General features: G+C 45.2%; 2 protein-coding genes across 2 annotated transcripts in view; one reads left to right on the forward strand and one right to left on the reverse strand.

Annotated features, from left to right (window-relative positions):
• ETFDH (electron transfer flavoprotein dehydrogenase) overlaps nt 1–11316 on the reverse strand; it is a 50463-nt gene extending 39147 nt beyond the window's left edge. Inside the window, exons 1-2 of the mRNA XM_068278862.1 lie at nt 10817–11316; nt 2924–3064 (exon numbers count right to left, since the gene is read on the reverse strand). Of these exons, the coding sequence (XP_068134963.1) occupies nt 2924–3064; nt 10817–10850 (175 nt within the window). The 5' untranslated portion in view covers nt 10851–11316. The remainder of the gene's footprint in view (nt 1–2923; nt 3065–10816) is intronic.
• Nucleotides 11317–11338: 22 nt separating this feature from the next.
• C1H4orf46 (chromosome 1 C4orf46 homolog) overlaps nt 11339–14364 on the forward strand; it is a 20499-nt gene continuing 17473 nt past the window's right edge. Inside the window, exon 1 of the mRNA XM_068278863.1 lies at nt 11339–11617. Within this exon, the coding sequence (XP_068134964.1) occupies nt 11552–11617 (66 nt within the window). The 5' untranslated portion in view covers nt 11339–11551. The remainder of the gene's footprint in view (nt 11618–14364) is intronic.

Below are 14364 nucleotides of genomic sequence, written 5' to 3' on the forward strand. Positions count from 1 at the left end.
CACATCCGGGTCTGAGGATATGCAGACGAATCCCATCAGCCATGCCATGCACGGCTATGGGATTTGCACCAATTCGGATGGAAATGCCATTGTTCCCTATGGCAGAGTTTCCCCACGCGATTTGCCTGCGGGGAAACTCTGCGAATAAAGTGGAAATGGGCCCTTGGTAATGTGCCAGACTTATCCATATGTTTGAAGGAGTAGCTGCTCCAGGGCTACAAGTCAGCCAGTTCAATTATTCAGATCCTTCTCCCAGCACTTTATGGAAGGCATAACCTATCTGCCTACCATGGGCAAAAAGACGAACCCTTTCTGTTTGCGTAAACATAAATCCACTGGTGTATAATTTATATTACTGGATGAAGAAAAATTCACCATTAAGTCAAAAGGAGAAATTGACTTCAATGAAGTGAAGTGCCTCCACCAGAAATTATGCACAAGCTCTTCTAAAAAGAAAAACTTGAAATCCCACTTACAGGAAACATCCGAGCATGAAAAAAACAAAACAAATCTACTTACCTGGGGCTTCCTCCAGCCCCTGGCAGCCGATCTGTTGCTTGCCGCAGCTCCGCTCGCAGCCGGCGGCCCGGGGTCCCCTCCGTTGCAGATGCCGTGCTGCTCACAACTGCGCTCAAGTAGCCTGTCACGTTCTGCGCAGGCATTACCGCGCACTTGTGCAGGGGCAGAAGATGCCGACATGGCAAGGTCAGCATCTGCAATGGTGGGGACCATGGAACACGGGCTGGGAGCGGAGCTGCGGCAATGGATAGATCGGCTTCCAGGGGCTGGTGGAAACCTTTTGCCCTTTGCAGAAAAACAAAACAAAAACACATACTATAAAAGTTTCCATACAAATTGCACAGATTTCAAAAAATATTTGTAAACTCACTCCCCACTTCGTTCTGTGCCTCTATTAGAAGCACAGGTGGTACAGGTGGCTATGAACACTAGGGTTGGTCAATGAAAATAATTCTGAGTTGATGCAGCATTATGAAAAGTTTCGTGCTTAAAGAGACTAACAAAAATGTCATCCTTTTTTCTCCTATCCTACAAGTTCCTAAACCTATTCTAATGTGCTCTGGCTTACTGCAGCACTTTCTACTATCACCGTCTCTGTAATAAATCCACTTATGTTTCCCCTGTCGGATTTGTCCCCTGTGTCTGGAAGGCTGCCAACTCTTCAGTGTTGTTGATCTGTTATGCACGCCCCCCTCCACGCCCCCTCTATGCACACTCCTGTGTGTGTTATTTACATTAGGCAGCCTCTCTGCTCTCATCAGTGAGAGAAGAGAGCTGCCTTTTACAAGCTGGATAAATTGTCCTCTGTTAGGGCTGGTGCACACCGAGCGGGTTTTGTCGCGTTTTTACAGCCGCTTGCGGCTGTGGAAATGCGTGGGTAATGTATTTCAATGGGCTGGTGCACACCAGAGCGGGAGGCGTTTTGCAAAAACGCATACTCCCGGGCTGCAGCATTTTTTGGATTTCGGAGGCATTTCTGCCTCCAATGTAAAGTATAGGAAAAACGCAAACCGCTCTGAAAAACGCCAGTTCAGAGCGGTTTTGCAGGCGTTTTTGTTACAGAAGCTGTTCAGTAACAAGCTTTACTGTAACAATATATGAAATCTGTTACACAAAAAACGCTACCCAAAAACCGCAAAACGCTAGCTGAAACGCTTCTTAAAAATAAGAAAAAGCATTTCAAAAACCGCTAGTGTTTTGCGGATCTGCTAGCGGTTTTTGGTGTGCACCAGGCCTCAGGCTGTGAAAGGAGCTGGGCTGTCATATACTGAGGAATTACAGACATGGGCAGAGCTGTCTGCAGGAAGAAACAATCAGCCTGTCACTCTTCAGTGGACGAGAGCTGCAGGGGGAAGAAGGTAAACACACAAATGATCTCTTGAGATTCAAAAGGAAGGTATACAGCCTGCTTGTGTATGGATGTATTTTCTATGTGTGGACATACTGTACATCAACCTACTTCCGGTTTTGGTGGCCATTTTGTTTGTTTATAAACAAACTTTTTAAAACTGTTTTTGACTACTTTTAATGCGTCGGGGAGCGCGAAATTGTGACAGAGGGGAATAAGAGATGTCCCCGAACGCACTGGTATGTTTACTTTTGTGCGATTTTAACAATACAGATTCTCTTTAAAAAAAAATCCACCTTGGCTGGATCAGATTGCATAATCCTGCATCAACTCAGGGCCTTTTTCCACTAGCCTGCGATTTGCGATTTGCTTCTGATCGCAAATCGCAAGGTACATTAAACTAATGGAAACTGCAGCAGTAATTTCCATTAGTGCGATCCGATTGCGATGCGATTTTGGTCAAATCGCAATCATTGTCCTGCCGCATTTTGTATGCGATTGAGCTGGACTATAATGAGTATAGTAGCTCAATCGCAATCGCAATCGCATGGTGGAAATTGAAACGCGATTGCGATCGCGATTGGAATCGCGATCGCATTTCATAGTGGAAAAGGGCCCTCAGAGTTATTTGCATTTCATTGACCATCCCTAATGAACAGTGCAATCTGAATGGAACTCCCTGAAGATAAAACAGGTAAACAAGAAAAAAAAAAATACTAGCAATGTACACAGGAACAATAAACATCTTAGTCTTTTTATACATCCAGAATTTATACTTGCTTTTGCAGCTTTTAATGGGCATTAGGTACTATTACTCAGCTTACTGTTACTATGTACTTCCAGATAATTTTCACCCACTGTTTTCCATTACATGGATGTCAGCCTACATGCATTACCTTGATTTCATATGTGTTTCTGCAATTTGGGTATGTTTGTGGAAAACCTTTAGGTACTGTTTGGAACCGTTGTGCCACTAGAACTTTCCAAACCACATATACAACAAATGGACATGAGCTGTAAAGCACTATTTCCCTATGACAAATGAAGACACAGTACCTTCCCATCTGTTGTCCTTGTCACGCGGATGGATGGTGTAGTGTGTAGTGATTTTAGGGACTGTAGATGAGGACCATCTTTTCATGCAGAGCCTCGGCAGGCCTGTCTGCAGCCTCTTCAGGTAATGTAAGCACTCATGTGCTGCAAGATAAACAAAAATAAATAAATAAAATAAAGGGCTGTCTTTATTAAATCAAAAACATAAAAAGGAGAGGATTTCATATTTCTGTTCAGAATTTCTATTCTTTCGTTATTTGCTGAGATTTTCCCACACTTCCTGTCCCAGGTCAACAAATGCAGGAAGTGTGCCAAAATCTCTCCAATGGGGACACATGCAGTAATATAAAACATTGGTATTGGTGTGGAAAGGGTTAGAGATTTTTAATTCCATCTATGCACTCACTTAGTGCAGAATGCAGGGCATGTGCTTCTCTAAGCAACTCTGCTTACATAGGAGAATAAGGAGGCAAGCCGGGTGCTCACCAAAATCAGACGGTTAAAAGAGCCTGGGGGAAACACTGTTGTGCTTATAGGGTCATAGAGAACAGGAAGTGCAGGGAAATCATCATCAAGAAGACATCAGCAACAACACGTTTTTATCCCCCACCCTAAAATACATTTTCAGGTTGAGTTCCACTTCAAATGCTACCCTACACAGTGGAGTGTGATAATTGTGAGTGGTGAGGAAACTGAATGACAGATAGCTTTTTACTGCATCGATTGTATGTTTGCTAAAATATACTTAATATTGGGAGGTACATTAGCTGCTATTCCTAATCAGAAGTCAAGCACTTCCTACTTTCTGGATAAGTATGTTATTGAGCCTCGTATGGGTACCTTTATTTTGATAAATGAGATGGTAGAAATCTATTGTGATCCATACACTCCAGTGTTCTCCCCAGCCTCTTTCAGCCTGGTGCTCCACCCGGCTAGATTTGGTGACCACCCGGCAGTCCTCGGCTCACCTCTTCACCTCCTCCTATGCTGTAAGCAGAGTTGCCCTGCATTTTCATCTCGCCCCACCCGGCTACTTTTTCATGCCACCCGGCTGAAAAATAATTCTGCGGAGAACACTGCACTCTGTGTATTAGAGCAATAAAGAGAAATAAAAGGGTAAACACAAGCAAATTCATAACATGTTCTTTGTATCCACCTTTGCCATTAAGAGCTGGAAGATGATATTTGCCGGGTGCCTTTTAGCTATCATATGAACATTATAGGACAGTAATGAGTAGTAACAAGATTAGAAGGACAGTGTGAGACAAGTCATTTATGTAAGAGATGTACCAGACAGTACATGTGTTGGGAACACATCAGGCTTTGGAAGGAAAACAACAATAGAACAACTAGTACAAAATGTACTGTCTTATATAACCTATTACTTCTGTGGATTACAAGCTCTGCCCTCTGTTCGTAGCATCTAAAACAATATGCAGGTGACCTGTTACTTGTAAAGCCTTAGTAGTTCAAATCGAAACCTCAAGATGGACTATCACACTATAGGCTTTATTTATTTATATAAATGGTAGTTTACAAATGGGCATTGGCCAAATCAAATGCTGGTTCACACGGTGTGCATTTTTTTTGTTAGTTCTGACGCACCGCACGTTGTATACAATTTTGATATGCGGTGCATTATAACATGAGTGGGCAGGTATTGCAGCTGAGATCAAAAGCATTTTAGCCCATTAAGCACACAGTAACGTGCATGGAGTTGTGCTAACATGCACTCATTAAACCGCACTCATGATTGCATCATATACTGTGAACAAGGCCAAATCCTAGAGCACCAGTCATTTAATAGGCACTGTAAAAATTAATCAGCTGCCAGTAAATTGAATGGCAGCTCCTTGCTTTGATATAGCCAGTGTTAGGGCTGGTGCACACTCCAAGAGTTTTTTAAATGCTAGAGATTTTAAAAGCTCTTGCTATTGCTATGGGAGATTTTTTTTATGCAATGTAATTATATTTTAACTAGTACAAAGGCCTGCCCATTGAAAAATGCAGGGCTGTGGAGTCGGTACAAAAATCCACTGACTCCGACTCCACAGTTTAGGATTCCACCGACTCCGACTCCTCTAATTTGCATATTGCAATCTTTTTGATTGAAAGTATGTAACATGAAATTCGTCTCTTAACCAGCCTGGCGGTATGGACGAGCTCAGCTCGTCCATCACCGCCAGAGGGTGCCGCTCAGGCCCTGCTGGGCCGATTTGCATGAAATAAAGTGCAGCACACGCAGCCGGCACTTTGCCAGCCGCGTGTGCTGCCTGATCGCCGCCGCTCTGCGGCGATCCGCCGCGAGCAGCGGCGAAAGAGGGTCCCCCCAGCCGCCCGAGCCCTGCGCAGCCGGAACAAATAGTTCCGGCCAGCGCTAAGGGCTGGATCGGAGGCGGCAGACGTCAGGACGTCGGCTGACGTCGATGACGTCACTCCGCTCGTCGCTATGGCGACGATCTAAGCAAAACAAGGAAGGCCGCTCATTGCGGCCTTCCTTGTTTATTCTGGGCGCCGGAGGCGATCGGAAGAACGCCTCCAGAGCGCCCTCTAGTGGGCTTTCATGCAGCCAACTTTCAGTTGGCTGCATGAAATAGTTTTTTTTTTATTAAAAAAAAACCCTCCCGCAGCCTCCCTGGCGATCTTATCAGAACGCCAGGGTGGTTAACTGCCAACGCTTAGGAATTTTAAAAGACTACTGAAGTGAGAAGGATATGGAGACTGACATATTTATTCCCTTTAGTCATAGACTAAAACTAGTCCTTGGTAAGGAGTACTTGTAAAAAGGTACAGACCGGAACAAAGAACATCTATCAGGCCCTAGGCAATGTAACTGTGGGTACATGTAAGAGAGATGTGCAGGTACTCTGCAGGGGAAGAAGGAGATTCTTACTTTATTACACATTCTGCATGCACAATCTGAACCAGGTTTATGGGTAATAGACAACACCTCTGTGTTCAATGTGCACAACATTCTCAGTGGATTCCCTGCAGCTCTGTTAGGAGTGCATATGTAGAGTATAGTACTACTGTGTAACAAAGTAAACCGGAGACAGATCAAATTAAAGTTTTATACATACCTGGGGCTTCCTCCAGCCCCCTTCAGGCTAATCAGTCCCTCACTGTCGTCCTCCTTCACCACCTGGATCTTCTGCTATGAGTCCAGGTACTTGAGCCAGTCTGGCGTAGTGCGCATGCACACACTCCACCGCCGGGAGCATACTACACCTGCGCAGCACTATTGCGCAGGTGCAGAACGCTCCTGGCTGTGAAAGCGGCATGCAGCCAGACTGCACTGACTGGCTGAATTACCAGTCTCATAGCAGAAGATCCAGGTGGTGGAAGAGGACAGCGAGGGACTGATTAGCCTGAAGGGGGCTGGAGGAAGCGCCAGGTATGTATAAAACTTTTCTTTTCATCCCTCTCAGGTACCATTTAATTAGTAGTCACCAAACCAAATTTTAACAACATATCAAATTATTTGATTTCATGAACAAAGAGAGTGCGTACATTTACATTTGCATAAATTAGAATCAATGCAGAATTATTTCCATCTCATTGACCATCTCTATTAGTGACACGGCTACCATCAGGCTTTATTCTTACAGCATAAATGTTATTTAGTATATATGTTACGGCCAGAACCCGAAGTCTGGCCACTTCGGGTTCTGGCCGGTCAAAGCTAGAAATGGCCAGCTGAAGTGGCCAGTTTGGGAAACGGAGGCTTTTTGCGGACTTTGGCCGGCCAGAACGCATTCTGGCTAGATGTTAGTGTTGTCCGGATCATGAACGATTCGGATCTTTGATCCGAATCTATTTTATGAGTCGATCATCCGAATCATCAAAATGAGTGATTTGGATCGCAAAAGGGGCAGGGCCAGGAGCGACACGCCCCCTCTCAGCGGGCAGCGGGGTCCTGGAAGCAGAGCTGAGATGAATCGCTCTGTTGGAAGGGAGGCAGCCTTGCAGGGACAGGTAGATGGGAGAGAGGGGACATGGGTGCCACTGCCAGATATGTGTAGAGCACACATACTGGCTATAACGTGCTGCGTGCTCATTATAGGCAGGCTGTTTCGTAGTTGTGCAGTGAACACATTGGAAGCTTTTGGCTCAGCACAGCTTAGTAACTTTGCAGACAGTGTGAAAGGCAATATAATCCTCCTGCACTCGGCACTAAACAGCTGCACTTCACTTCTGGGAATGCTTTCTTTCACTGTGCGACCTTTTCTTTCAAAGTGTACAGATGAACATATAGGTGAAATACATGTAAAGCATATGACTTCAGCATGTGGGTATTACGTGCAAACATTTCTGCTCTCTGCTCGTCCCTCCTCCCATCTCTGTCCACTCCCTGCCCTCTGTCCATCTTCTCCCCTTCTCTGTGTGTCCACTCCCTCCCCTTCTCCTGTCCACAGACCTGTCCTGCTGTTCATTTCACCCCCGAATGCTTCCGGTAGTAAAATGATCCGAGATTCGAATCAAAGATCCGGATCTCTTCAATGATCCGATTCGAATCATCCGGATCATTGAAAAGATCCGAACTTCCCATCTCTACTAGATGTGGCCGGCCAAGTCCCGAAGTTCTGAGTCCCCGCCCTCCTGACAGCTCGCCCCCGCCCCCTTCCTTTTCCTCGCAGTCTCCCCGGCTGTTCGGCTCCCCGCCCTTAGTCTCCCCTATCGCTGAGCACTGCTTCTTGTCTTTCTGACGGCCTGAGTCCCCGCCCCTCCTGTCAGCTCGCCCCGCCGCCTTCCTTCTCCTCGCCGTCTCCCCGGGCTGTTCGGCTCCCCGCCCTCAGTCTCCGCTATCGATGAGCACTTCAGCTTGTCTTACCGATGTTCTGAGTCCCCGCCCCTCCTGTCAGCTTGCCCCCCCCCCCTTCCATCTCCTCGCAGTCTCCCCGGCTGTTCGGCTCCCCGCCCTCAGTCTCCCCTACTGCTGAGCACTGCAGCTTGTCTTCCCGATGTTCTGAGTCCCCGCCCCTCCTGTCAGCTCGCCCCGCCCCCCTTCCGTCTCCTCGCAGTCTCCGTGGCTGTTCGCCTCCCCGCCCTACCATTCAGCAGCTCCCCGGCTTGTCTGCATCCGTTTCCCTGATGATGCATCTCTGCCACCTGTCTGCCTTCCCATTTCGGCTGCTCCCTGCCACCTTATTTAAGTGGACCTGAACTCTTGCACAGGACAAACGGAAAACATAGAGAAATGCACCCTGTATGTATTACAGTTTAATCTGTCTAATTCCTCCTCATCTGTGACTAATCACCATTGAAATTTGATGTCTCGGCTGGTTTGGCTAGGGGATGTAATTGGTAAACACAGGATGTTAACAATATGTCTGCTTCCATGAAAGAAGGAAGTAGACACACTGCAAATTAATTGTAGGATTTGTATCTGCTGTAACAAATGTTTTTCTGTGAGGGCTCAGACACACTATAAGCGCTTTTCTGAGAGCTTGCGATTGATTAACGCTTTCTGAGGCTTTTTAAAAATAGCTCCCATTCACTTTCATTAAAATCGCGGTAAAAATGGATGCATACGTGTAAAAACGCATAAACAATCGTGGCGATTTTTACCGCAATTTTAGTGAAAGTGAATGGGAGCTATTTTTAAAAAGCACTCAGAAAACGCGAATCAATTGCAAGCTCTCAGAAAAGTGTTTATAGTGTGCCTGACCCTTAGGCCTGGAACCCACTGAAAACCGCAAACGCAAAACGCAACCGCTAGCGTTTTGCCTGAGCGGTTTGCAAGCGGATTCATGCGCGTTTTTGGTCGTGTTTTGCAACATTGTATTTTTTTCCCCAGCGGGTGCCTAGCGTTTTGCGTTTTTATCCTGATTGGTCCTGTGAATTATTTTTCATTTTGTTACAGTGTGCTGAACCGCAAAACGCTAGCAAAACCGCTCAGTTTAGGTTTTGCTGAGCGTTTCCGCTAGCGGTTCAATACTTTACATTGAAGCGCTAACGCTCCCAAAATGCTGCATGTCCTGCGTTTGCGTTTCTGAGAAACGCAAACGCTCCTGTGGAAGTTGCCCCATCCATTAACATTAGCCCAGCGTTTTGGCAAACTGCTAGCGTATCGCAGTGCTGCCAAAACGCTGCCAAAAGCGCTCCTGTGGGTTCCAGCCCTGAAGGTTATTATGCTATTTTGTATCTTTCAGAGCAAGACAAATTTCTGAGTGCCTTTCGTGCTGTCGGAAAGGACCTGGGACTTTTACATTTTGGACTTTGGCCAGTTAACTTTGGCCACTTTGCAAACTGGCCGGCCAATGTCAGAAATCTCCAGCATTTTGGACTTTGGCCGACGTCAAATCGGCCAGTTCTAGAAACGGCCGGCCAATTCTAGAATTGGCCGATTTCTGGTTTTGGCCGTAACATATATAAGAGATTCCTGTGTACACATCATATATACAGTCACAATCAGATGTGTATATCTGACTTAAAAAATACAGGGACTGCTTTATTGAAGCAGCACAAGTCATTAATTTTGATTGGTTTACTTCATTTTTGTGGACTAAGCACAGCTATTACTGTATGTATAAATTATTTATGATGACTATTATCTGAGAAAAAGATTTTATCATATTTTCTATTTTAATTACAGTTTAAATTCATTAGGAGTCGGAGCATTTTTTCCCGACTCCAGGCACCCAAAATTGCCACGACTCCGACTCCACAGCCCTGGAAAAATGGCCGCTAGGCCTCAGCTGCGACCACCCCACACCCACAATACATGCACGTCAGCAACCCATGCACACCCATCTGCATGCTGCGCAAGTGCGCAAGGCACAACGCACGGACACAGGACAAGATTATTATATAGGATGGTGCATTCACACTGGCATGGAGCTGAGACATTCCGACGCACCCGGTTTGGCGCAAGCATAATCCTGTATGCTGTACTGTATGTGTCACATTGCATCAAAAACGTGTAATGCAAATTTTGAACATCATTGCGAACCTATCAACCTCACGTGCAGAAAGTCTGTTTTTCGGACTTTTGATTCTCATCAGTACTGCTGGTCCTGGTCCAAGCCCTATTCCATAGAGCCATATCATCCCTGTCATGCACTGATGAGGATCAAAAGTCCGAAACAGGCTGTCTGCATGTGGGGCTGATGTGGCTCTGTAAAATTTAAAGCTATAGGCTTGCTAGACACCAGTGGTTCTGGGTGGCTTTCAGGGGCATAAAAAGATAATTTGCATATTCAGTAGCAGTGCATTGTGGGTAACCACAGATGTTTACTTAAAGCTGAATTATTGTAAATTCCTTCTGTGAGCAAACCAACCTAAGCATTGTTTGGTTAGGTAATCCTTGCAGTTACACAATCGTAATTCACCTGAAGGAGGAGACATGGTTTCTAACATGTAAACAACCAAACATGTCTAGCTTGAGAATCCAAAACTGATTAAAATCATTTACTTTTCTATTAAGTGACCTGCTACACAAAGTCAGACCTGATGTATACATTGAAATGCACATACACATACGTTTTGTGTTGGTGACCTTTCCCCTACATTGTAATGTGACCAGTAGGGGCAGTGATAGGGCTCCTGCTATCAGATGTACAAATAGTAGAGCCAGACAAGGACACAGTTATGGCAATACCTGAAAGACTGACCCCTGTATTGCAACTGAACATATGGATATACTGGCAAATACAAATCCACCCAGATAAAGGGCAAGCCTTACAATGGCATAGCAGTGCTGTGCAATGCAGGAGAGTACAGTAGAGTGAGTGGGAGTGTCTTCTGTACCACTACAGATCCCAGCATGTAATGCCCCAGTGTGTACAGAGCTATAGCAATAACAAGATGTGCAGTAAGGACTTTTGGACATTCACAGCTCACACCCCACCACCATGCCAAAGCCACATCCAGCCAACCCCTAACTCCAGGGATTACCTTGCACTGTATACTTGCAGAAGTGTAACATCATGGCTGAGGCACTGCTGGGGGTCACACAGCAGTTAGTGGTCACATAAGCTACCAGTTGGCTCCCAAATCCTACTGCGCACTGACATCCAGTTCCACACACTGTGCACCGCGCATGCGTAACCCAGAGAGAAGCTTGCTGGAAAATGTAGTCCTTGCTCGCAAATCCTGCAACGCCCTGACGTCCAGCTCCACACGTTCTGCACTGCGCATGCGTCACCCAGAGAAAAGCCTTCTGGAAGGTGTAGTCTCTCTCACTCTCAGATTATGTTACACGCTGACACCCAGCTCCGCACACACTGTCCACTACGCATGCGCTGTACACAGAAAAGCTTGCTGGAAGCTGTAGTCCTGGCTCCTAGGTTCTTCTGCGCACTGTCACCCAGCTCCTTACTCTGCACTGCGCATGCGCTATCCAGCGAAAAGCTTGCTGGAAAGTGTAGTCCTTCGATTGCCAAGCTATCAAAAGAGAGTCTTGTAGAATGAGCTCTTCTACGCTGACGCAGTCTGATGTGTCACAGCGCCACCGTGTGTTAGCTAAACATCGCGACATTTCCCGAGCTCACTTTTCAATAAAGTTTAGACTAAGAAAAAAAGTCAGAGGTGGTGGAATAGATCCTGTGATAGGCTAATGTAAAGTATGTCTGTGATTGGCTGTGCAGAAGCCGGGAGATCTGAGTGTGAGTTCGGCAGCTTGAAGAGGAGATGGCTACCCCGGTGCGCGATGCACGCAGGGAGCTGGTGGAGGAGGTGGAGCTGCAGATTGATCAGGTAAATATCGTGTGTGTTTATTATTGCTAGCAGGCAGATCAGTGTGTGTTTGGAGAACTATAACTGCCAGCATGGCATGTCTAAGTAACCAGGTGGTAGTAGCTTTGAAGCACAGAGCTCTCATTGGGGACTCAAACCTCTCAGTTGTCTGGTAACCATCAGCTCCAATAGCCCTGTCATTGATAAGTGGTTGCTCTCCACTTATCAGCATGGACTAAGTACCCTTGAAGTGGGTAAAAAAAAATAAAAGGGTACTAGTCTATTTTAGGGGAAACAATAGGGAACTTCATAAAGATCGCTTGGTCGCCTGCTGAGCTGTCTCCAATGCTAGGTACACATGTTAAACATTTTCTGGCAGATATATACTGCCAGATCAACTATTTTGAACAGGTCCGATCTGATTTCCGATTGATTTTCTGTTCACTTCTATGGAAAAACGATTGGAAATCATATTGGACGTGTTGGATATAGTCGATCTGACAGTAAATCTGCCAGAAAATTGTATTGTATATACCTAGCATTATACCCTTAGCCATAAACCCTGAACAAGCATGCTGATCAGTTTAGCTGATTAAAGAGAACCTGTAACAAAAACAAGTTCCCCTGGGGGGTACTCACCTCGGGAGGGGGAAGCCTCAGGGTTCCAATGTGGCTTCCCCCACTCCCGTAGCTGCAGGCAGTCCAGCGCTAGCTCCCCTGAATAGTCCCGGAATCCTCCCCTGATAAGCGCTGATTTATTTACCTCGCCTGCCTCCAGTGGGGTCGCTGTTGCGGCTCTCTGCACGGAGATAGGCGAAAATAGCCAATCTCCGTCGGGTCCGCTCTACTGCACAGGAGCAGATGACTTTCTCCTGCGCAGTAGAACGGCCCAATGGGGATTGGCTATTTTCACCTTTCTCTATGGAGAGAGCCGATACTGCGCTGGAGCCGGGGAGGTAAATATTTACCTCACCGCCGTTCCAGGAGGATTTTCGCCGCCGTGGGACCAAGGAGGGCGGGGGAAGCCTCCGGATCCTATTGGTCCCACACCGTCCTCCTTGGTCCCACAGCGGCGGCGAAAATCCTCCTGGAACGGCGGTGAGTACCCCCCAGGGGAGGTTTTTCTCATTACAGGTTTTCTTTAAAGTATGACTCGATTATCCATATGCTTGTTTTAGGTGTTATTCAGACACTACTGCAGATCAGCAGGGCTGCCAGGCAACTGGTATTGTTTAAAAGGAAATAAATATAGCAGCCTCCATATCCTTCTCAGTTAAAGTGTACTTTAACGACTTCCCTACCACAGGTTTTTTCCTCTTCAAAACCAGAGCAATTTTCACATCACACTCCTCCCATTCATTCACCAATAACTTTATTGCTACTTATAACACTGAAATGATCAATATATCATTTTTTGTGGGACTAGGCTTTCTTTGGGCAGTTCTTTTTGCTAAGGATTAATTTATTTTAAATGCATTTTCTAGGGGAGAAGAAAAAGATAATTGAAAACAATTCACCATTTCTCAGCTTTCAGACTATTGTAGTTTAAAATAAAATGTGCTATTGTTGATAAAACAGACACATTTTATTTGCCCATTTGTCTCGGTTATTACGTTTAAATTGTATCCCTAGTACAATGTCTGGTAATATTTTATTTGGAAATAAAGGTGTATTTTTTTTCTGTTTAGTGTTTTTTTTTCTCAATACTATATCAATAATTACAAGCTTTTATGTACAAAGCGACAGTAATATACCCTCATGACATACATATAAAAAAAAAGTCCCTAAGCTAACTTTTTATGTAGTGATTTTTTTTGTTTGTTTGTTTTTTTATGATGTAATTTTTTTTTTTTTTTAACAAGTGTTTTATTTTGGTAACTGTGGGGTAGGGGTGGAAGGAGTTAAAAAATAATAAAAAACTATAATTTTTCTATGTGAAAATGTATTATCTTGTACTTGGGAGTAGTTCTACTTTTTGGCCACAAGATGGTGCTACAATAACTCCGTGTTCTATAAATAGAAGAGAAAACTAAGTGTTTACAGGTGTTTTTTACAGCACCCTTCTTTTTGAATCAGACCCGCAGAGGCTGTGTTTCATCACAGGCATGGAGATCGGGTTTGAGAACAGCTGTTTCTCATTCCCCAATCACAGAGGGATAGGATTGCGGTGAATACAAACCGGAGAGATGTGACGATCGTGAGTGGCGGTGGTAAGTAAACTGAGTTGCTTATTTGCGCCCCTGTGGGATGTAAATAAGCATGGCAAGAGTAGGGAAGCTTTAAATGGAAAGGTTGCCCACAAATGCGCTCCTCGTTCTAATATCAAATTACTAATCACCTTACTACACTTTAGCTTAGCTCTATTGGATCACTCCTCAGTGTTCTCCCCAGGCTCTTTTAGCCGGGTGCTCCACCCGGCTAGATTTGGTGACCACCCGGCTGTCATCGGGTCACCTCCTCCTATGCTGTAAGTAGAGTTGCCCTGCATTTTCATCTCGCCCCACCCGGCTACTTTTTACTGCCACCCGGCTACTATTTCATTCCACCCGGCTGGAAAATAATTCTGGGGAGATCACAGTCCTGCATAAAAAGTGTGTGTATCACTTTGAATAATCAATGAAGTTGGGGTAATATGCAGAGCGCTCAACAATATCTCATATCTACTTTAAACTCAGTTTACATATATGCATGCAATCCCTAGAATGTCCTCATAGGATCAATATATAAAAAAAACAAAAGCCAAAACAGATGACGTATAAAAGTACAAA

This window comes from Hyperolius riggenbachi, chromosome 1 (genome assembly GCF_040937935.1).
Source record: "Hyperolius riggenbachi isolate aHypRig1 chromosome 1, aHypRig1.pri, whole genome shotgun sequence".
In the NCBI taxonomy this organism is placed as follows: domain Eukaryota; kingdom Metazoa; phylum Chordata; class Amphibia; order Anura; family Hyperoliidae; genus Hyperolius; species Hyperolius riggenbachi.